At 44.5% G+C, this 23,964-nt stretch overlaps 1 protein-coding gene across 5 annotated transcripts in view; it reads left to right on the forward strand.

Annotated features, from left to right (window-relative positions):
* Positions 1-23,964, forward strand: part of GRHL2 (grainyhead like transcription factor 2) — a 175,604-nt gene that overhangs the window by 145,084 nt on the left and 6,556 nt on the right. For 4 of the 5 annotated variants that reach the window (XM_082434309.1, XM_082434307.1, XM_082434305.1 and 1 more), the window contains exons 12-14: positions 3,155-3,186; positions 13,349-13,443; positions 15,656-15,741. In XM_082434309.1, coding sequence (XP_082290435.1) covers positions 3,155-3,186; positions 13,349-13,443; positions 15,656-15,741 — 213 coding nt within the window. The remainder of the gene's footprint in view (positions 1-3,154; positions 3,187-13,348; positions 13,444-15,655; positions 15,742-23,964) is intronic. The other variant, XM_082434306.1, reaches the window with a different exon arrangement.

The raw sequence follows: 23,964 nt of genomic DNA on the forward strand, positions 1-23,964 counted from the left end.
CACCTTCCAGGAGAGAGGGGAAAATTGAGTTAAATTGCTCTTATTGTTTAGTGTTGTGATTCTGGCTTCAGCCCGGTGTCAAAACTGACAGCCTGACCTGTTCTCTTGGCAAGATTTCTCTGAAATACACAAAGCTGTAAATGAATCCTAAGAGGAAAAGTGACCAAGTCTGACTGCTCGTGACTGTCAGTCCCCTGGCCTCACTTGCTCCTTCCGTGTCCTGAGCTGGACTCCTAGCCTGTGGCTGAATCAGAAGGAAAGTGTAGCCTTTACCGTTGGTTGGTTGCAGCAATTTGCAAAGCAGCCCAATCAGCATCCCCTGGGGCACTGCGAAGTTAAGTCCTGCTGTCTGGGGCTGTTCTTGAAGAGCCTCAGGCTTCCCCTGTGGCCTTGGCGTCAGAGTTAAGGGGCTCAGTTAGGGAGCTTGCCTGGGCTCCAGGCAACAAAGGAACACACTCTTTTGTGCCCTAGAACAATGCGTGAATGTCCTGTGGTTGATCAACTTGCTTGGCCGAAGGAAGGGAGCGCCTACTGTGTAGCTGGCTGGAACTTTAAAGGCTGCCTTTTCTTAGAAAAGCTGGGAGCCTTGGGAGATGGGTCCAGAGGCAGGAGGGAAGAGGGCAGTGCCGTGATGTGAGACGTGGGCATGGGACAGGGCTTGGTTGACTTTGACAGGCAAAATGAGAGCTAGCTGTGGCAGATCAAAAGCTGGGCCAGTTTTACCATAAGGGAGCAGGGGCGGGTAGGGGAGGAAGGCCCGTGGTAACCACTGCAGGCGTGAACCTGGTAAAATCAGCCACGTGGCAGCCCTGCACAACTGCGGAGCAAGCAGCTGTTTAGCTTTCATGGTCGGTGAGCATTCCGAGCCATGCTGAAGGCACCAAAGACGTGGCCTGGGGAGCAGGATTTTCACGCTCAGCCCACATGTCCCCTGCTCCCTCATTATCTCACTGATCCACTTGTGGGCTGGTACATTCACCAGACGGTTCTCAAAACCTCCTATGAGGGCATGAACCCAACGTACAGGCACTGTGGAGATCTTCCGTCTCCCTCTCCTCACACTAAAGTCCTGCTACGCACTGTGGCTTTTGTCGGGAATGCCTTTAAAAAGAAGTGACAAGGGGAGCTTGGGAGAAATTGTGGGATGCAGAGGCATCAGCCCACTGGATACCATGTACTTGGCAGGTATGAGCCTTCCTCAAGGCACCTGAACACAGGGAGGACATCATTCCTCCCTCACACCCTCAAGAACCGTCTCCCCACTTGTGGCTTGTAAACCCTCTACCCCCCAGATCATAGGCGTTCTTGATAAGAATGCAGGTTCCCAAGTTCCATCCCAGGCCTTTCAAATTAAAATCTCTGAAGGGGGACTCTGGGAATTTGCATTTATGAGAAGTTCTCCAGATAGTTTTTATGCACTCTAAAGTTTGAGAAACACTGTCTAAAAATTAAATTCGTGCAATGAGCCCTACAGCCAACCAGGAAGAAACAGTGGGTCATCACATGCGAGGAGGAGAAATGACAGTGCAAGGAGGTGATAGGGACGGTGCAGCAGAGGCTGCTCAGGAGGCCAGGAGGGCACTTAAGAGATGGCTGCTTCCAGCTTTGGGTCACCAGTCACCTTTGCAGAGAGCTGTGCATTACCCTACCAGGGTGGTGCAGCAGGGTGGATGTATTATGCCACGTTTAAAGAAACCAGCGAAAGACAAGCCAACATCAGGAACTTTCCCCCCGAATCCAGTTGTGTGTCCAGTGCTATGGCTCAGGCTCCCTTGCTTATGTGGGTCACTCTCTATGCATCTAAATAGACAGTCCCATTACTAGCACATCCCAGGGCTCTGATGCCACACTGAAACCTGGGGTGTGGGGAGGAAACGTCTTACCTTCATTGTTCTCTGCTTAAGAAGAAACAAAGTATACAATACAACCACAGACATTAAAAAGTTTAAGAGGAAAAAGTTCCCTGTGGAAATCCGAGCTGATGCCTAGAATGACTCATTCCCAAAGAGTTCCTGGTAACCAGCTTTGTTATGTAACTAAGTTTGGGTTTGGCAGCTTCCCAGGAACTGCCACGAGCCTTTGAGAGAGTTTCCACGGAGCGTGTCAGTCTAGACACAGCTGTTTCTCTCCCAGGTGGCTGCAGCAGGGACAGTGAAGAAATGGACCAGAACCAGAGGTGACTTCTGAAGTTCATGTGTGAATGTTGGATACTAATTTGAGTATCATTCTTCACCCAAACGGAAATGGTCCTGCAGCACATAGTTAAAGTTCACAAAAGGCCCACAGTTAATTGTCATAAATAATTGGATGAAGAGGACTTAACATACATAGCAGATCCCCTCTGGATTTCCAGAGTTGCATAAAGTAATAAGGATGCTTCATAATGTCTTTAAATCTGATTCTGCCTGCTGCCATGCTGACCACTGAAAGAAGTCTCTTAAGGCCCACAATTAATTGTCATAAATAATTGGATGAAGAGGACTTAACATACATAGCAGATCCCCTCTGGATTTCCAGAGTTGCATAAAATAATAAGGATGCTTCATAATGTCTTTAAATCTGATTCTGCCTGCTGCCATGCTGACCACTGAAAGAAGTCTCTTTTCCTTCTGGCCAGAACACCTCCTAGAGCTAAATGACCTTTCCTGGCCTGAGGGTAGTTGACTCCTAGATTTTTGTGGTCGTGGGATGCCAGGGTAACCCAGGTCCCTTTGGGGAAAAAAACAGAGGCCTGGGCTTACTGCCGTGGGGACTTCTTGTTCCCCTCCCTTCTCCAAAGCACTCTGTCTGGAGTCGGCTCTCCTGTGGACTGGACGGGATTGGTTACTCACAGGCCCTGCTCCAAGGCCTTTGTAAACCATGATTTTTAGATCTTGCTAAAATATTTCCTTAATGTCAAAAGCAAGATTTGGCTCAGGGCTATAGGTAATCTGATTTCCAATTTTAGTTCATTAAAATCTAAGAATTAACCCTAGGGAGACTGGGAAGAGGTTAAATTTATATTTCCTCAGACACACATGTGCAGCGTCATTAAACAGATTTGTCTTTTGTCTTTTCTGAGACAGTGTAATGCCTTAGGAAAGTCTGTGCATCATGTAATATATTTCCATTTCTTGTGTCCAACCTACAGTAAGCCTATTGTTTTGTTCCACAGGTGTATTACAACACGGATGATGAACGAGAAGGGTAAGACACTCGGTCTTTTCACTCAAGCACCCAAAGTCAGTTCACGTCAGTAGAAATGGGTTTCCAAGCACAGGGTAATGGGGCAGGGAGTGAGAATGTCTGCTCAGCCTCCAGACTCAGAGCTAGGAAAGGCTTGACTCTGGGGATTGTCTGGACGAAGGCTGGGGAATACCATTCTCCTTCTAGGTTTCTCTTTACCCCTCTCTCCTTCCTATGATCTGCCTTTGAAGAACTAGCTGTTGTTTTGAAGTGATACATCTCTTGGATTCCACCCTTTCACTGATAATCCAATTACTGAAATCTTTGGCCCCAACACAAGATCAAGCTGAGCTTGAGGCAGGAGCCGAGGACACAGCCTGTCCTACTTTTAGTGCTACCTGGGCCCCCACCACGTGCCTCCTGAAGCCCTCACTCTGGGGAGTGAGCTGCGTGGGCTAGTGGTGAGACTGGTTTGGATGGGAGCTGGGCAGGCTGAGAACCTTGTCACTGTCTTAGGACTGTAGGGAGGACAGGGTTCACATAGAGGCACTGAAGGCTCCCAGTGTCTTGCACATCAAGTCTCTGCATAGTGCTTTTCTATTCATTAACTCATTGTATAGACTCCTAGAATTTTAGAGCCAGAAAGGAATCTTCAAGGTCATTTAGCTGACCCTGTCTTCTAGGCCATGTAGCACAATATACTGCATCCTTGATAGGTGGTCAGCCAGCTTCTACTTGAATGTTCCCAGTGATGGGAATATTCTGAATATTCTCACTGTATGAGATAGCTCATGATACTGTTGGACAGTTCCAGCTCCAGGAAGTTTGTCTGTTGAACTGATGTCTATCTTCTTTTGACCCATTAGCTCTATTTCTGCTCTCTGGATAAGTCTCAACCTTTCCTCCTCATTCAAACATCGTTTGACCTCTCAACATCTTAATTCCCCCTCCAGGGGGTACCACCAGATTTGTTAATAGTCTCCTTAAAGCTGGCTCTCAGAAATACACATGTTCTGAGCCACATGAGTTGGAGATTATATTGGGATAATTTCTTCTTATGACCTGGATGCTGTTTTTCTCTTAAAGCAATCTAGAACTACGTTCATTTTTCATCTACATAACATTACTTATATACAACTAAAGTCTTGGTTTGCATTAATTACATGTGTATAACTAAACTCTCTAGATCACTGGTTTTTCAAACTATAGTCAAACCAGGGCTTCCCTATTCTTCCCTATGCAATTAACATATTTACTTGTAAAACATTTCAAAGTGAAGTAAGTGGAGCAGATATTCTTGAGCTCATTTCCTAGAGCAGAGCTCAGCGAACTATAGCCTAAGGGCCAAATCAAGGCCCAATACTTTTTGTGCTGTCTGCAAACATTTTTAAATGGTTGAAAAAATCCCAAAGAAGAAGAATATTGCATGACACTTGAAAATTATGAGATTCAAGTGCCCATAAATGAAGCTTAATTGGACTACAGCCACATTAATGCCTTTGTGTCTTGTCTCTGGCTGTCTTGGTGCTACCACAGCAGAGCTGAGTACAGAGACGCTGCTGTAGTTGCAGCAGAGACCGTCCGTCTAGCCTGGAAAGCCTAAATATTTACTTTACAGAAAAAGTGTGCCACCCTCTCAAGGACAGAGAATCTCAAAAGAGCCTAATAATTCCCTAGTTGGTTAGGAACAGAGCCTTGTCCAGGATCTGACCTCGAAATTCTGAGTTCCACATTTTCTAAATACATAATTAGATACTCGCGGGCTGCCGCTCACCAGTGTGAAGCCTGGGGCCGCCTCCCTGACCCCTGGGCTTCGGGGTCCTCCATCGTAAAATGAGGATTTTGTATAAGACGGTCTGTAAGATCTCTTGCGAGAAAATTGAGTGTTATGAATAAGAAACGCCTGGGACCTAAATGCTCCTGCATGTGCGCTTGTGAATCTGCCTCAGCCTAACTGTCCTTCCTTGCAAGTCGGCGACATTTAGGTGGCTAATTGACCTGCTTTTACCTCTTTTGGCCTGGCCTCTCTGTTAACAGTTCCCCTCTTTTATTGCAGAATCATGAGGCCTGAGGCCCAAGGCTCTTACTCGTAACCATCTTCTAATTAGAGTTCGATTGAGTAATACGGGTGGCCTTGGAGCCCAGTGTTAACACATAGTAGGTACTTGGCTATTGTTACATGTAAAAGTGGTAATCAACATTCACTGGATACCTTGGCTAGGCACTGTCCTAAGTGCTTTATATGGATTATTTTATTGGATTCTTCCAAAATTCCCATGGGGAAGACGCTATACTTACTTCTACTTTATAATGAGGAAACTGAAACTTCAAAAGATCAGGAAACTTGTTCTAAGCCGCACAGCTGGTGCGTGATAGAGGCAGGATTTGAACCTGGGTCTAGCTGCACTCCCATCGCCTGCCTTTAGCCGTCACGCCCTATCACCTAACCCTCGTAATTCTTGATCTGTGGCTGCCAAGGAATCATCCAGAGACAGGCCCTCATCGTGATGGCTCTCTGTCCTTGACAAAGGCACACCGTTTGGATTTTCGGACCCAGGTTGTGACAAGCCTAGGCAAGTATACCTGGCGGAGGGGGTCAGTTCACCGAGCCCTGGGGAGAACCACCTTCACGGGCATTCGCTTAGCCTTCCTCAGATCAGGACTGTCTGGCCAGTTCTTCCCTCTCCCTGCCAGGCATAAATCAGTTAGTATTAAAGCATCTAACTGAGTGTTGCAGAGCGTCATTCACGCAGCCACCAGCTGGAGGGCACAGCCTGCCCAGGTGCACCAGGGCCCCCTCCCAACTACTCCAAAGCCAGAGTGGTGGCCAGACACGGACTTGTTCATGAGGAGGAGAGCTTTTTGGCCTGAAGTGCCAGCAAACCTGAGCGCAATTAAAGAGAGAAACTAGAGAAGATTCAGATGAGGTGGGATGGGGAGCCACCATCAGCTAAGTACCTAAACTAAACAAGAAGAGGAACACCTGTTTGCTCCTGTCTAGTGATAAGTATTTGGGGTGACTTCTGGTGCTGAATGTGGGGATCACAGACCCCATGCAGGCTTGTTTCCTAGGCAGGGGCTACAACAGATACAGAGGCTTTTGGACACCATCTCTGAGCAGCAGGTCTCTTGCTGCATATCAGAATCAAGCTGGGGAGTTAAGAAAAATACTCATATACAGGGACCATCTCCAGGGATTTTGATTTCATTGGCAGATGGGTGCAGCTCAGGCATGGAGACCTTTTTAAAGTCCCCAGGTGATTCTAATGCACGGCAATGTTTGAGAACCACTGCTCTAGAGCCAGTCAGCCATGATTTGAGTCTTGCATTGGTCTTACAAGCTGTGTAACTTAAGATAACAACCTTTTGGGGCCTCAGTTCCCTCATCTAAAAATAGCAAATATTAATACCTACCTGCTAGAATTATTAGAAGCATTAATATGTAAAATGCCCTGACACATGGAAGATGCTTTCAAAAAAACAGAGCTATTATTATTGCCAAGGTTCCTTTTCAGGCACTAAATAAATGATACTTCATTGAGAAATGGAAGAGAGGAAGATGAAGAAAAATGGAAAGAAAAACCAGACGAAAAGAATTTTCTGTAGAGCTGAGCCCTTAACCAGGGATTCATGAATGGCTCTTATGGGGAAGAAGGAAGGGTCTTACACTCCCTGAAATAGTATTTAAATTGATATGCAAATATCATGCATGATGAGAAATTCTATTTCCATTATTTCTGGGGATCTGGTATCCATCTCTATCTGACCTCTAGTTCCTGGAAAACCATTCTTGCCTTGATCCTCTGTCCACACTGGTCCCCACAGAGGTGCCCCCTGTTCCAGCCTATAGTGAGGTCCCCTCAAGTCTAGCAGCTCTGTGGCTTCTGCACTGCATTTGGAGCACAGGGATTCTTGGCAAATTTGGGCATCCTCATGTCTGTTTTTAATCAAACCTTTTATTTCAAGATAATTATTGATCCACATGCAGTTGTAAGAAGCCCACCCCCTTTTCTTTCTTTTTTTTTTTTTTTGGCCACACTGCTTAGCACGTGGGATCTTAGTTCCCTGACCAGGGATCAGACCCAGGCCCACGGCAGTGAAAGCACCGAGTTTTAACCACTGGACCACTGGGGAATTTCCAGGCCCACCCCCTTTTCAATTGATGTATTTTTATTTTTACTGTTAGATATTGCAGTTAAAAAATCCACCCAGTAATACTCAAATCTGCATCAGATATACAAGGAAGATTTTTAGAATATATTTAAGGAAATGAAAATCATGTTTACCATCCCTCAGGGTAGCAGATTTTTATCAGTTTCTTATATTAGTACCAGTTATTCTTGCTTGTATACTAGTTAGCCATTTTTCAAATTAGAAGATCTGAACTAAAGACTCTTAGAACTAAGCTTTGCCTCCTTTTATAAATTTAACCTACATTTGCCCTCTTTGTTGCTCTTCATTCCTTCCTTTATTTCTCTGTTTCTCTTTGGGATCCTTTTCCTATTTTTTTTTTTTTTTTTAATTGAAGTATAGTTGATTTACAATGTTGTGTTAGTTCCTGGTGTATAGCAAAGTGATTCAGTTATACATGGGATCCTTTTCCTATTGCCAGAAGAATTCTGTTTAATAATTCTTTTGTTGTGGAACTTTTGGCAAAGAATTCTCTCATATTTGTTTATTTGTTGTAAATGTTTTTATTTTGTAAACATTTTTCTAGGGTATTTCTGTTAGGTATCAAATTCCAGGTTGGCAGTTACTTTCTTTCAGTTTTGGTTTCCATCATTTTTTGTTGAGAAGTCAGCTGTCTTATTGTTGCTATTTAAAATGTAATCTTTTCTTTCTTCCCTTCCTTCTTTCCTTCCTTCCTTCCATCCTTCCTTCCTTCCTCTCTTTCTTTTATCTTTCATTTGGAAAAGACTGCTTTAAAATTTTTCTTTTTCTCTCAGGTTTTCAAATTTTTTATGATGTTTCTATGTGTGGGTTTTCTTTGTACTTTCTTTTCCCCCCTGCTTGGTATTTTATACCACTCATTGAATCTGTGGGTTGATGTCTTTCACCAGTTTTGGAACATTCTTGGCTGTTATCTCTTCAAATAGTGCTCTTCCCTGTTCTCTCCCCACTCCTTTGAGACTCTAAATGTGTATTAGAATTTTTTATTCTGTCCCTGTGTTTTTTATGTTCTTTTCTAAAATGTCCATCTTCTTTACTCACCATGCTCCAGCCTGGATATTTTCTATTGACCTAACTCTCAAATCCTCTCTTCTGCTAGGTCCAATATACTAAACCCATCTATTGAGTTATTAATTTCAATTATTGCACTTTTTAGTTCTAGGACTTCCACTTAATTGGTTTATTTTAATAAATTTCAGTTCTAAATGTCTTGTCATTTATTTTCATGAACATAATAATAACTGTGCTATAAGTATGTTATCTGGGTCTGTTTCTATTGTATGTTTTTCCCTTGGTCCTGTTTAATATTTGATAATCATTGAATGATGAACAATATACATAAAAATTATGGAGGCCCTGGATGACCATATTTTTCCTTATGAAGGTTTTCCCTATCCTCTGGTATCTAGCCTGAGTTAACAGATCACCATAACTGAGTCAGGGACAGAACTGACCCAAAGCTGGGTTGCAGTTTGTTTTAACCTCAGATGACCTCTAATTCATCCTAACTCCTGGCTTGTACCTTTGAGGGACTTTCTATGGGTCTTTTTCCTTCATGGAGCTTGAAGTTCAATTTTTGTCTCCTTAGCATGGGGAGACTACCCAAGCCTCCTCTATGAGTCTCAAGGGCTTTCTGCTTAACTTCTTACTCTCTTATCCTGTGCAGCTTAAAAACTTGGTAAATACCTGGGAAGGAATACTGCAGTGTCTGGCTTACTTCTCTGTGCTTCTCTACTCTCTGGAAGTTTTCCTATTAGTCCTGAATACCTTTGCAGCCCTAAACACCAATTTCTGTTTCTCTGACACCATAAGATTGCCAAAAGCTGTGCAGACTTCTTTGCTCTTAAGTATGTGCCTCTGCTGAGATCACCATCCTCTACTCCCAGCTGAAAAATGGCAAATGCTTCAAGAGGAAAGTGGCCCACTGACTATCAGCTCGCCTCTCGCAGTTTTCTCCTCTGAGATCTCAGCTCTCAGGCTCTGGCTGACTCAACAGTAGTGTCCAATACCTTCAATAAGATTAAATATATATAGATATATGTTTACAGTTACTTACATTGTTCTTGGCTGGAACATTGCTTGGTTTGCCACAAGATACAACATCTTAGCCAGAAACAGAAATATCTGTATTTCCTCTTAAAATGATCCTTCTGGGGCCTACTGACCTAGTTATTTACTACTTTCAATTGTAAGCTCTTAACTACCATAATTGTTACTAAACATATGTGGGGTTTGTTTGTTGATTTTGGTTTGTTTACTGAGTGTGTCAGATGAATTCTATCAAGACCCTGAACTAGCATTGATTAAAGTCACTTGGGGATGATAGGTTCTTCCCCAGAGTGATTTATTGTTGAAAATAAACTAATTGAGATTCTACTCCATAATGTGAAAGACTTTGTGAGGGCTTGAACATAAGAGCACCTCCTCTTTTCTGAGGCTAACAAAGGGTAGGGACGTTAATTTATTTAGGGTAGACGTGGTCATCAGCCTACAGAGGCCATAAGCAGAGTTGTGAACTTGACAAACTATGTCTCCGTGGTGCCTGCAACTCCTTTCCGTGCTTTATTTTGATACCTCGTCACCTAGGTACTGATGCCTAGAGTGGTTCAGCCTGACAGGTAGGGCTCAACATTACCAAGTATGTCCATAGACAGGCTTCAGATCCAAACACCTTCCCAGTTTTTCTTCTGGTGAAACTTAGCCATCCTTTGTTTACACCTCAGGGACTTGCTTTCCCTGAGATTGACCTCACAAAGCAATGATTCCATATGTTGCTGGACCTGGAGTCCTTCCACATGTTAACACGTTGTGCCCACGGGACGGAGATTGATGTCAGAGAAAGCACCTTCTCCTTGTTCTTGTCCTTTTGTGGTACAAGCCAGTGTAATTGAACAGGACATCAGGAGACCTGAAATCCTTACTCTTTCTATCAATTGGGCAGTCATTGCTGCCCTTCTTTTCTCGCCTTGCTTTGAAAAGAAATGAAACCATTGAATTCAGACCACACAAGCTTATTGACTCCTACTGGGTTTATAGATTTGAAAGTGTGAAAAAACATTTCTGAACTCCCAAGAGAAATGTGGTTTATCCAAGATGTTATTTTAATGGCAAAGTTTGTCATGCTCAGAATGGGGTGCTGTCAAAAGTCAACAGACCTGGAAAAATGTAAATAAATCTTTCTTGACGAGAGAAAGAAAATCCCTAGTTTAGGAACCCTAACACAGCATGAAAGAGTGTCTGGTGATGTTTCAGGCTATTTACCCATTATTAACCTACTGGTCATTGACAGCAATGTCAATAGATTTTTTAATCTTTGGCTCCCAGGGTCGTGGTCAGTCCAGCTCCAAGACATGACAGAATGATATGACCCGCTTTTATGGTTTTAAAGAAAAGTGAGGGAAAGATAGAGGGAACAGCGCTCTAAAAACTTATTACCACCTTCAGCTGGGACTTGAGTTTGAGTTTTTCTTCTGGCTATTTCCATAGTTTGACTTACTATGGACTAAAATAGAATGCTGACTCTGAATATCGTTTCTCATACCCTCACTCATCATCATCTCAGATTTATCGAGTACTTTATCATGAGGTTGTACCTCAGAGCTGGGTTCTCTCAACAGCCTGTTTCACTTTTTTAGCTGCGTTGCCCTGCATAAGACACAGAACACCCTGAGCCTTAGTTTGGTCGTCACCGAAATAGGGATAAGATTGGCCCTTGTCCTGCTGGCTCACAGAGTGTTCATGAGACTTAATTGACCAAGGAGATGAAAAGCGCTTTGTAAAACGTGGTCTTATTAAGGGCTCATAAACATAATTTTGGACCACCTGGAGTAGAAGATGGTAATTTAAAGACTTGTTGGTTTAATACATTAAACTATTAGAATTAATAGAAGTACTTTTTGGACTGTCCACAGTTTTATACCATGTGTTCTTTCTACCACTGGACCCCACCATTAGCTCCACTTGAGAATTGATAAAAAGAACTTCTTAATGACAATGAGGCCAACAGGGATTTGGCTTTGGAGCAGGGTTTTATATTATCTTGGAAGCTTGGGATTGATATAACGTCAGTCTCTGATGCAGGAAGCTTTTCCAACTTTAGCCCTTAAATTGGGCCAAAGTGGTAGTTTGGACTGTTTGCTATCTGATAGTAAATGGAAACTTTGAGCTCTTTCAAATTGTCTGCCTTATGTACTCTTCCCCGTATCTCTCTTCCTCAAATCTCTCCACCTTTCATTATCATGATCATCATGACCATCATCATCTCTAACTAACACTTCTACAGTACTTAAAATGTATCAGGCAACTTTGTGAGTTTGAATTTACATTATGTTGAATTCATTTAATTCTCTCAACAGCCTCCTTCTAAAGACAAGGAGACTGAGGCTCAGGGCAGTTGAAGAATTTGTCCATGTTTCTGTAGCTAGTAGATTGCAAAGCAGGGGTTTATTTTTAATTGAAATATAGTTGGTTTACTGTGTTGTGTTAGTTTCAGGTATACAGCAAAGTGATTCAGTTATACATATAATTTTTCAGATTCTTTTCCATTATAGGTTATGGGTTATTACAAGAAGATATTGAGTATAGTTCTTTGTGCTATACAGTAGGTTCTTTTTGGTTATCTATATTATATAGAGTAGTGCATATATTTCAATCCCAAGCTCCTAATTTATCCCTCCCCCGCTTTCCCCTTTGGTAACCATAACTTTGTTTTCTATGTCTGTGAGTCTGCAAAGCAGGGGTTTAAACGAACGTAGTCTGGACCCAGATCTCATGTCTTAACAATTCTGCTGAACTGCCGATCTGGCATTGCTTCATGTACCTGGTTCCAGGAATCCCCAGAGAGATTAAAGTTTTCTAAAAACCTACACCTGCTCTCTTGAGGGCTTAAAGGACCATAAGACTCCATGCAGGGGCATTTTCTCAGTGTTTCAGTCAGTTTGGGTTGCTATAACAAAATACCATAAACTGGGTGGCTTAAATAACAGAAATGTATTTTTCAAAGTTCTGGGGGCTGGAAGTCTGAGATCAGGGTGCCGGTATGGTCGGTGTCTGGTGAGGACCCTTTTCCGGCCTGCAGATCACCATCCTCTTGCTGTGTCCTCACGTGGCAGAAAGAGAGAGGGTGTCCCTTTCTTACAAAGACACTCCCATCATGGAGGCTCCACCCTCAGGGCCTAATTACCTCTCAGTGCCCGGACCTCTGAATACCATCCTCCTGGGGGTTAGGGTTTCAGCATATGAGTTTGAGGGGACACTCAGCGGCAATGACTTCTCTTCAGTGACAATCTGTTCTTCTAATTTCCTTCCTCTGGAACAGCCCTCCCTTCCCTAGAGTGCCCAGAAAGACAGAGACTTTGGGAGGAAACGCACAGCCACCAGAACTGGCCAGCTGGGGACCCGTGGGCCCTCAGGAAGGGGGACCGAAACCCTCTCCCACGAGGAAGGAAGGGCCGGGTCTAGGGAACCTCGGCCACTGCAGTCTCCTCTGCTCCAAGCTGATGGAGTTGTGGAACAGCAGGAACCAAGGGCAGCCTCATAACTTAGAACCAGCGAGGCAGGCCCGTGCCATTTCCAGAGGTCACGCTGTGCCCTCGGGGCTGGCGAGAAAGTGCAGGACACCCAGGCCCTAGCTAGGTGGGATGGGCTGTGTAACTTGCAGACCACACAGACACAGGGCTCAGGCCCGCATCCCCAGCCCTGGTCTTCTGAGCAGGAATGGGGGTTAGGTGCAGAACGGAATGGGTAAAACCCAGAGGTCTCACCCCGGTGGATCCATGTTCAGCAGCAAGGAGGATGTCTCAGGGCCATGCATGAAAGATACTGGCATGTGTGCTCTGCCCCACATGCAGACTTGGGACCTGTGAGGGGGAGGCAGGAGGTTGGTGCGTGGATCCAGTTGTGATAAGGGATGGCGTAAACAAAGGGAAAAGATAGGGACTGGCACATCCATGCACCTTTTTGTTGGCACCCCGCGTGCCTTCCTTAATTAACACTTTCCCCTCATCTTTTCTAGCAGCAGTGTCCTCGTGAAACGGATGTTCAGGCCCATGGAAGAGGAGTTTGGTCCAGCACCTTCTAAGCAGATGAAGGAAGAAGGGATGAAGCGAGGTACCGTTCCCGCTGAGGCCCTCCCCGGTGTTGCTCCAATTAGGAATGGTGGTGGGGGCGTTGCACTGAGAAGAGCCCCCGGCCCGGCCCATGTCCCTGTGGTTCCGTGCTGGCCTGGGGGTGCTTCTATTGACACAGGAAGTCCACAGTCTCCTCCTTTGCTTTAAACCTTATCTTTTTAAACACCCTAAGCAAACATTTATTCTTCCTGGGCACTGATTCTTTCCTTTACCTTGAGGGAAATGTAGTGAATATACTGACTCATCCAGCAGCGAGATATAAGGTTAAAAAGAAACTCGTGCTGTGTTTGACAATACCCTCTCCTAAGCACCAGCAGCTGAGAATCCTTCAATAGACGCAAACGATTAATCACGGTACAAGTAAGGGAACCTGTTTTCTGTGACATCACAACTTTCTCATTTTCTCTCAGTCAGGGACCTTGTTCCACTTCACCAAGAGGATAAGAAACGAAGCACGGGCTTGTCAGTGTCTTGCTCAGCATCTCGATGCTGTGCTGACTCATCGTCCCTCCTGGGAGTAAGGGGAGAGGCGGGGCGGTGGCTTTTCTCCCCACATCCTTCTGTAGCCAACACCAGGAGCTTCCAGAGACCTTCCGCTTACAGCACTGGACTTTTAATGAGTCAGGTTACCGTACGTCCACCATCTGCACAGCCTTGAGGTTTTTGTTACTGAGAATTTTTTTTTTCCTATCTGTTGAAATGGGATTTGCATGATGGTCGAGAGCATCCCCGGGTAGCCCCCCTCAGCCACCTCGAGTCATGTGACCTTGGGAAGGTCCTCTGCACCTTGGGGTCCTCACTCGTAAAATGGGGTGACAAGAGTACCCACGTCACAGAGGGAGGCTTGATGAGCTAATGCATGTAAAACAGTAAACTCAAGTGCCCAGTACATAGTAAGCACTCCATCTTCACTAATACAATTATTAGTTTTATTTTTAGGCCTGGATCTAGTTAAGGAATATTATCATAATTGTGAATGAGTAATGAGCATTTCAGAATTCAAAGAGTGTAAATACCTGAGTAGTGTTAATTACAGTAGTAATATTTAAACCTATAAAGGGTTTTCCGACTTCACAGGCTCACCGTCAAAATATCCGAGCGCGTTTTGAGTTCCATTCCCGCGTGCCTTTTATATCTCATCCTTTAGAACGAGGGCAATGTTATATGGAAATCAAGGATCACACAGGCCAAAGGAATAGTAGCTTACATCCATATTTAGTACATGCTGGCTGGTCCAAAGCTTGTGTTTTTTCAGATATTTTGAGGTTGTGAAGTCCGCACAAAAATTGCCATCAGGAATTGCTGTGACAAAATGCAAAGTTACGGCCTTTGAAACATCTCAGTCATAGGGACGCATGAGGGCACTGCAAGCTTCCAGCAATAGAGAACTCGTTCTCCCGGGAGTGGCTTTTCTTTGGAAAAGGACAGTGGAGTTCCTGAGCCCCTCGCCTGGAGCTCCTACGCTGAGCTGGGCTTTGAGGAGCGCGAGGAGTCAGGGTCAGTGACGGTGCCCATTGTTTGTTAAAAGTTCTGCAGGACCGGGAATGACTGTAATTATCACCAGTGCCGTTATTTGTTTTGCCTGTGTAGCCACTTCTCAGGGTGGCCCTCTCAAAGTCACCGGGAGCCGCCGTGGCTGGTTGCCTTTGTCTGTACAAGCTCTGGGACGCTGATGATGGTTACTGCTACCGTTAGCGGAGTGATCGTTATCCACAGATACACAGTTAATGAGAGCTGCCTCTCTGGGCAAGCCCTGGGGGTGAGCCGTAAGCCCAGCATGCGGGCGTGCCTGTCAGCAAGCCCAGCAGGAGACGGTGGCGCTGCAGCCCACCAACCCGCTGCCAGGCCCCCTGGAACCCATTCCAGGGACTCCTGCAGCAGGAGGAGCAACCACACTATTTCAAAGACAATGATTTTCCAAGAAGAGGCCTGTAAATCCAATGGAAGCGGCACGCATTTAAATATTGGGCTGGCCCAAAAGTTCGTTCGGGTCGTTCGAACTTTTTGGCTAACCCAATAGAACGTGGTTTGGGGTTTCCTTAGGGTCAGCCTGCTGGAAATTACGTTTTTCTGTTGGGGGTTACAGGAAGAAGTTACAGAATGTTCATCTGTAACAGCCACTGGTGGGAAGCAGTCTCCTGGGGCAGCTGCGTGGGCTCCACAGTCACGGCTTCCCGCCCCTTCTCTTTCAGTGCTTTTGTACGTGAGGAAGGAGACAGACGACGTGTTTGACGCCTTGATGTTGAAATCCCCCACCGTGAGGGGCCTGATGGAAGCGGTAAGCAATGAACCCCCTTCAGCCTCCAAGAAACCGGCATGTAGTCTCCTGAGCTGAAATCCATTTATTAAAGTGCAGCCTTCGAGATGGCCCTGGAATGAGCTTTCTCAAGGAAAAAGAAAAAGCAGAGATTTACGGGGACACTGATTTCCACCCTGTCTGGCTTATTATTAGCATCTTAAGGAGAAGGAAACTTTGAAAAACTGCCAATTCCCTGTCGGTTTAAGGCTAATCAGAGTAAGACGCCACAGAGAAAGTTTAAACTGTGAGTTTCCATTTGTCTTTGCGTGAAACCAAATTAGATACGTTTAACTTCCATATATATACAGAACAAAAACGATTAGGAAGTGTCTTGCCAGCTGCGATAGTATAATCCAAAATAAAATATGACCTCTTTTGGTTAAGAAAAAAATATGAATTGCAGAGCTATAAAATGATTTAAGTAAGATTCTGAAATCCCTTCCTCCTTTCTCATCCCCTGTTTAGTCTAGCGTTACCCAACCTGGGCTCAGGAAGTTATTTTATGTTTTATCCATGTATTATCCATCTGAATATGACTCTACATTGAATATGATACCTGACTCCCCTGTACAACTATGTTGTAGAAGAGCCAGGGTTTTTGTGGTGATGAAGACAACAGGACTGCCAAGGGGCATTCTAGAATTTTTGTTGGTCTGGAAAACTGCTACATTGAAACAGCATATTGGGCTATGGAGTAATATGTTAAAGTGTGTAGGGCAGTGACTATCAGGGGAATCATACACTATGTTGTCTTTTGTGGATGATTTCGTTCACTTTGCATAATGTTTTTGAGGTTCATCTATGTTGTAGTATAAATCAGTGCTTCATTCTTTTCTACGGCTGAATAATATTCCATTGTATGGATATACCACATTTCGTTTTTCCATTCACCAGTTGATGGACATTTGGATTTTTCCCCCCACCTTTTGGCTATTGTGAATAGTGCTGCAATGAACATCCAGGTACAGGTGTTTGTTTGAATACTTGTTTTCAATACTTTGGGGTGTATACTGAGGAGTGGAATTGCTAGCCAGACACGTAAGGTCACATTGTATAATCATACAATTTATAGGAAATATCAAGAACAGGCAAATCCATTGAGACAGAAAGCAGATTAGTTGTTGCCAGGAGTTGGGTGAAAGGTGAACGAGAAAAGTCTACTTAGTGAGTTTCCTTTTGGGGTGATGAATTGTTCTGGAACTACATAGTCCTGACGTTTGCAGAACATTGTGAATGTACTAAATGCTACTGAATTGTACACTTTAAATGGTTTAAGTGGGGAATTTATATGATATGTAAAAAAATTATTTATTTGTTCACCTGAAATTTTTTTTAAAAAGCACAAGAATGTTACCAATGTGGTTGGCATTGTTAGGCAATTCAGAGCAGGGCATGGAGGACCACCCTCCGAGAAACACTTGGCTGGAGGGTTTGGTAATCTCTTCTGTTCTCAGGATTTGTCATTGGCATGGAGTTTGTTGTTACTGAATCTGCCCCCCCCCCCAAAAGGGGAAAACAAAACCAGAAATGAACACAACAAAAAGTATCGTCTATCTCTCTTCAAATGCACTAGGATTTTTTTAAATGACCCTAAAATGACTGGAAGATTGATTTATGAGCTACAGAAGCCCTTTGGACAAATTTCATACCTTTAATCTGGCCTTTAAGATCATATTACTGAAACTGACTTACCTAGGATGGTGGTGAAGCTGAAAATTACTTTAGCAGCTGGTTTTTGTTTTTCTTTTTAATTAATTAACTAACTAATTAATTAATTATTTTTGGCTGTGTTGGGTCTTCGTTTCTGTGCGAGGGCTTTCTCTAGTTGTGGCAAGCGGGGGCCACTCTTCAGCGTGGTGCGCGGGCCTCTCATTATCGCGGCCTCTCTTGTTGCGGAGCACAGGCTCCAGACGCGCAGGCTCAGTAGTTGTGGCTCACGGGCCTAGTTGGTTCGCGGCATGTGGGATCTTCCCAGACCAGGGCTCGAACCCGTGTCCCCTGCATTGGCAGGCAGATTCTCAACCACTGCGCCACCAGGGAAGCCCCTTTAGCAGCTGTTTTGAATGCATATTCCCAGTCCTCAACCCCAGATTCCCGTTCTGCTGGAGTGGAGGTGGGGGAGGGCGGCGGAGCAGCTGGAATCTGTATTTTTCACAGCTCCTCGGGGTATTCTGAGATCAGCCAGGTGTGAGAACCACTGACCTAGACCAATTCTGAACTGATTCATTACGCCTTTTTCCTTGGCGTCTTCCTTTCCTGTCTGTGACATCTGGCTAGTTCTACAAGTGTTCTGTAGCTGTGGTCTTGCTGGATCACAGTGGGGTTACATGTCACCTTCACTTCCACCCAAACAATCCCTGAGTTAACTCTGCTTTTTTGTTTCTCTCTTACCCAGTAGAATGTAGAGTTCATGAGAACAGGGGCTTTGTCTCTTGCGGGCTTCTGTGTATCCCCAGGTGTTTGAGCATATATATTTGTTGACTAAATTGAGCATCCACTGTGTATGTACCACCATGCCAAGTGCTATGGGTGGCATGTATTTCACATGCATTGCTTCACTTGAGCCTCACAATATCCCTGTGAACTTGGCAGGTAAGATGTCATCGCCGTCACTTACAGATGTGGGGTTTCCTGAGCTCCACAGAGTGGCAGAGCCAACTTAAGCCCTTGAGCAACTTAAGTCCACTTAGGGAGACGTCCACACTTGAAAAGTTATTACAAGAAGAATAACCAGGGCTTCCCTGGTGGCGCAGTGGCTGAGAATCTGCCTGCCAATGCAGGGGACGCGGGTTCGAGCCCTGGTCTGGGAAGATCCCACATGCCGCGGAGCAACTGGGCCCGTGAGCCACAATTACTGAGCCTGCGCATCTGGAGCCTGTGCTCCGCGACAAGAGAGGCCGCGATAGTGAGAGGCCCGCACACTACGATGAAGAGTGGCCCCCATTTGCCGCAACTAGAGAAAGCCCGCGCACAGAAACGAAGACCCAACACAGCCATAAATAAATAAATAAATAAATAAAATTAAAAAAAAAAAAGACTGAAACTAAGCATTAGTAAACATATAAAAAGAAAAAAAAAAAAGAAGAATAACCATTCCAAGTCACAGCTCACAACAACTAAAGGAAAGAAGCTTAGGCAATAGTAAGCCATCAGGCAAGAAGTAGTGTGTATGATGGTTGATCCCACACAGTCAGGGTTCAAATCCTAGCTCTGACACTTCAGAGTAGTGTGACCCTGGGCAAGTTACTCAGCCTCTCTGTACCCCAGGTTCATCGTTTCTGAAATGAGAGTAATAATAATGTGGGATATTATTATGAAGATAATGATAAAATGAGATGTAGGGCTGTTTCGAGGATTAAATGAGTTCCTATACAAGGTGTTTAAAGTAGCACATAGAAACACTGTATAGGGACTTCCCTGGTGGCGCAGTGGTTGAGAATCCGCCTGCCAATGCAGGGGACACAGGTTCGATCCCTGGTCCGGGAAGATCCCACACGCCACGGAGCAACTAAGCCTGTGCTCTGCAACTACTGAGCCTGTGCTCTAGAGTCCGCGAGCCACAACTGCTGAGCCCACGCTCCATAACTACTGAAGCCCACGTGCTCTAGGGCCCATGTGCCACAACTACTGAGCCCGTGTGTTGCACCTACTGAAGCCCACACGCCTAGAGCCCATGCTCCACAACAAGAGAGGCCACCGCAATGAGAAGCCTGCGCACCACAACGAAGAGTAGCCCCCGCTCGCCGCAACTAGAGAAAGCCCACGCGCAGCAACGAAGACTCAACGCAGCCAGAAAAATAAATAAAATTTTAAATACAGAAACACTGTATAAACGAATATATATAGGTAGTAGATGGCTGTAAGTGCTATGGGGTGGAGAGGCAGATTGAGATTCCCTCAAGCCAAAGGGGCTAGAGAAGGGTGTTCTCCCCTGGTGAAGCTGGCTGGGTGCACAGAGAAAAGGTGGCTCGTGGCTCCGGTAGCACCCCCTTCTATGCAGCTGAGTCATTCATGCATGGAGATGCAGGCCTGCCCTCCCCAATTCTATTGACAGGTCAAATGTAGCCACCTGGGAAGTATTTATAAGCAAGAGCCACCCCTTTTTCAAAAGTGCATCTTAGAGCCCACACTGAACAGTTTGTAACTCCACATAAAAGTCCTCGGCCTCCAGAGCTGGCAGTTGTGTTGGATGCCTCTAGACCAGGCAGACAGAGTCCTACACTGGTGAAAACCAATGGAAATCTCTAGTTCTGCCTGTCACATATCTGAGGTTTCTGGGCAAAGAGAACTCTCCACAGAGTAAAAGTCTAAAAGTTCCAGATCATCAGATAACCAGTAACACACTGATGAGATATGTCCAAGACCTAGGATCCTCTTGGGTATCAACGAAGTCTTAGGGGTCCTTAAAAATATTGATCATGGGGCTCCCCTGGTGGCGCAGTGGTTGAGAATCTGCCTGCCAATGCAGGGGACACGGGTTCGAGCCCTGGTGTGGGAGGATCCCACATGCCACGGAGCAACTAGGCCCGTGAGCCACAACTACTGAGCCTGTGCGTCTGGAGCCTGTGCTCCGCAACAAGAGAGGCCGCGATAGTGAGAGGCCCGCGCACCGTGATGAAGAGTGGCCCCCACTTGCCGCAACTAGAGAAAGCCCGCACACAGAAACGAAGACCCAACACAGCCATAAAAAAAAAAAAAAAAAAGCTAACCATAGAGATAAAAAAAAAAAAAAGATGACAAATACAGAAAAAAAAATATTGATCATGAGCTTTTAAAAATGATGGACATATACGAGCAGTTCAGACGACTTGAAAAACACAAAGAAAAAACCAAGCAGTCCTAATGCCCCCGCTCTGAGAACTATCACAAAGCATGTGCTTGCCACGCACGCGGAAGGGGAGTGTTGTGGTGACACCATCCAGCTCCTGGGCAGAAGGATTCCTTCCGTAACCTCCCGACAGATGGCCAGCTTCCTCCACATGCTATCCTGCACGGTCTCACTTCTTTCCAGGCTCCTGGATTTGGCAAAGCCCACTTCCTTGCCTGGCATGGAGGCAGAGGACGCCGTGTTAGGGTGGCATTTTATCCAGCTGCCTCTGCCTTTGCCTTTGACAACTGCACAGAGGGCAGGACTTTGCCCTCCTGGAGACTGTTGCCCTCGGCAGCCTGATGCCCGTGTCAACTTTGCCAGTTGCTTCTTGGTAGTGGATGGGGTCCATGAGCCCTGCTCCAAACAGGCCCAACATATGCCCCTTTTCTCTATGAGCTTACAATCTGAAACCAGACCGCCGGACTGTTACCTTTTAAATCCTGTTTCTGCCACTTCCTAGTTGAGGGACCCTGATTACTTCATGAGTGTTAAGCCTGAGTTTCCTTGCCCGAGAAACAGGTCTCACAAAAACACCTATTCTGTTGCAATGATGCGAGAATTGAGCGAGTTAATAGGTGCAGAACTCCCTGTGCTGATACGCTAAGCACTTAGTAAGCACTCAGTGAATGCTGGCTGCTGCCGCTACTCCGGGAAGATATGCAGATTTATGCAAATTTCCTGACTGTTATCCACTGATCTGTGAGCTGAGGTATATGAGTTCATGCTTTGGGAAAAACTGGGAGTCAAACCCCTGAAAAGAGAAGATCCAAGAATCAGATTCACCTCTCTTTCAGAAAAGGGGGACTAAGAGATATGAACTTGCTGATGTTGAGTAGACAAAGGAACACACTTTATTTTTCCATTTCATTTTAAGAAGAAGTTCCAAATGACACCAACCAAAGTTCAAAACCCAACGCTTGCAGGCCAAGCAACTCACAACGATAAATGTTTTGGTTTTTATTTATTTTACTTTGTAGTTTCCTCTTTCTCTTTAGTTTTGCAGTTGGATTAAGTCACTATTTTTCATCTTTTCTTGAAAGTTATTCCTTACTTTCCCTAAATTGTTTCAGTCTCTTCTCCTTATTGCTCTGTGATTTGAAGATAAATTTCCAGCTGTCTTCCACACCACTACTCTCTAGCTCCCACCACCCCCGGGTGAGAAAAGACCTTTAGAGCCTTCATTTCTCCCCTCTCCTCCCCTCCTCCGCTCACTAGGACGAGTCCGCTGAAATGTTTACCCCACGCTGTTCCCACACACTCCACGCTTCTTGATGTCGCTGTTGTTTAGTACTTTCTCTCTAGGACACAATTAGATTTTTCCTTCCATTATGTTCTATTTACTTCAAGAATCCTTATTTAACACTTATTTCACATTCCCAGTCCATTTAACTATATATAGGTAGTTATACATACCTATAACTCTATATATCTATATACGGACCATATCTATCTATCTATATCTATATACATTATGTATGGATATATAACTATAGATCTATAGTTATATAGAGAGTATATATAGTCTGTCTTCATGTGTGAGTGTGTGTGTGTATATGTATATATATATTTATGGTACAACACTGGGTTGCTTGTTTTCTTCCCCCTTCTTTTGCTGAAGTCTTTGTTCTGATGCATATTCAGTTTAGCTAGAGTTCTTTTGTGAGTATTTTCCTCAAATGGGATATGTGGGTGAAATGCATTTCTTAGGTGCCTTTCTTTAACCTGAGAAGTGAGGGAGAGCTTGTTGGTGTACAGAATTCTTGGGGTAAAGTCCCTTTTTTCAGTAGTCTGTAGGGGTTATTCCAGTTTGGTTTCTAGTGTTGCAGATGAGAAGACTGAAGCCAGGTTCATTCTTTTTCTTTTCTTTTTTTGGTAACTTGTACTTTCTGTCTGGGACATTCCAGGATGTTTTATTTTCATTACCCTTGGAGATCTGGCACTTTTCAGAATGGCTAGATGCATGGGTCTTTTCTCATTGATCCTTCCTGGGATTCAGGATACCCCTCCTATCTAAAAACATGGGTCTTTCCTCTATTATTTGTTTAATTGTTTCCTCTTCTCCATTTGCTCCTTTTTCTCTGTCTGGGACTTTGGATAGTCACATCAGGTATGGCTGTCTCTGTTCTTCAGATCTCTCTTTTTTTCCCTTCATGATTTCCATCTATGCTATGTGTCTTTGCTCTGCACTTGAAATGGTTTTTCTAATTGATCTTTCCTAACGCGATTGGTTTGCTGAATCGACCACCTGGCCTTCGATTCATTTATTGACCTTTACAGATTTTTTAGTTCAATAATCATATATTTAGATCAGAATTTTATACTTGTGTGCTGTACAGCAGTCTTTATAAGTGCTCTTTTATGTTCTGTTCACATGGATGTCGTCCACATAAGTTCTGTCCATTTTCTTTGCTGCCCACAGGCCGTGTTATTTTATGTGCTGGGCTCATTTGGGCTCCAGTATGGCTGTGAGGCAGTTCCATCAGTGACGGAGCAGTGATGTGCGACAGGCAGGCCATTTGTTTCCCAGTCTACCTTTGCTGTCTCAGCCCTCGGCCCACCTGTTCTGCTCCTTTGGGGCTTGGGGGAGGGGGTGGGAGTTCTTCCTGTGCAGTGTAAGGGATGGATGGGTGGGAATCTGATTCTCTGGAGAATAAGCTCTTCCCAGGAGCCAAAGCTATCCCACCTTTGTCCCAGGGCTCTTTGGCTTCTTTTCCTAGCCCCTGCTAGACTGCCCAGTAGTCCAAGTCCCAAACCTCACCTGCCCTGTTTGTGAGCCCTGCCAGCCACTCGGCTCACAAGAGGTGGGTGGATTGGATTTGGGAGAGAAAAAGCATTTTGGGTAGGTGTCTCTAGAATCCATCTCTAAACTATTATTATACTACTTTATATTTATAAAACTGAATCATGGTTACTGTAAAAATAAATAGTACAGAATTGTACAACGTGAAAAGAAAAAGAATCTCCTTGTTTCTGTCCATTCTTCCAGGGGTAGCCACTGTTAATAGATTGGTGGGTCTTTCAGATATTTTCTATTTACTTACACATATATTTTTTAAAAAATACAAGTGGGATCACACTATATACAGTGTTTTGCAATTTGTGTTTTTTCACTTAGTATGTTAAGTACATTTTTTTCATATAGGCGTCCTGCATTTCTTTTAATGATTGCATGACGGCGTGGTTTTCAACTGTGCAAATATCAAAATGTGCTTAATGAATGTTTGTTATATACAGTTTTCTGTGTTATGAACAGTGATGCTTTGAAGAGCTTTGCATACATCTGAGTGTATTTCTGTACACCAGATTACTAGATGTGGACTATTTGGGTCAAA

The sequence above is a fragment of the Balaenoptera physalus genome (assembly GCF_965194825.1).
Source record: "Balaenoptera physalus genome assembly, chromosome: 17".
Lineage (NCBI taxonomy): Eukaryota > Metazoa > Chordata > Mammalia > Artiodactyla > Balaenopteridae > Balaenoptera > Balaenoptera physalus.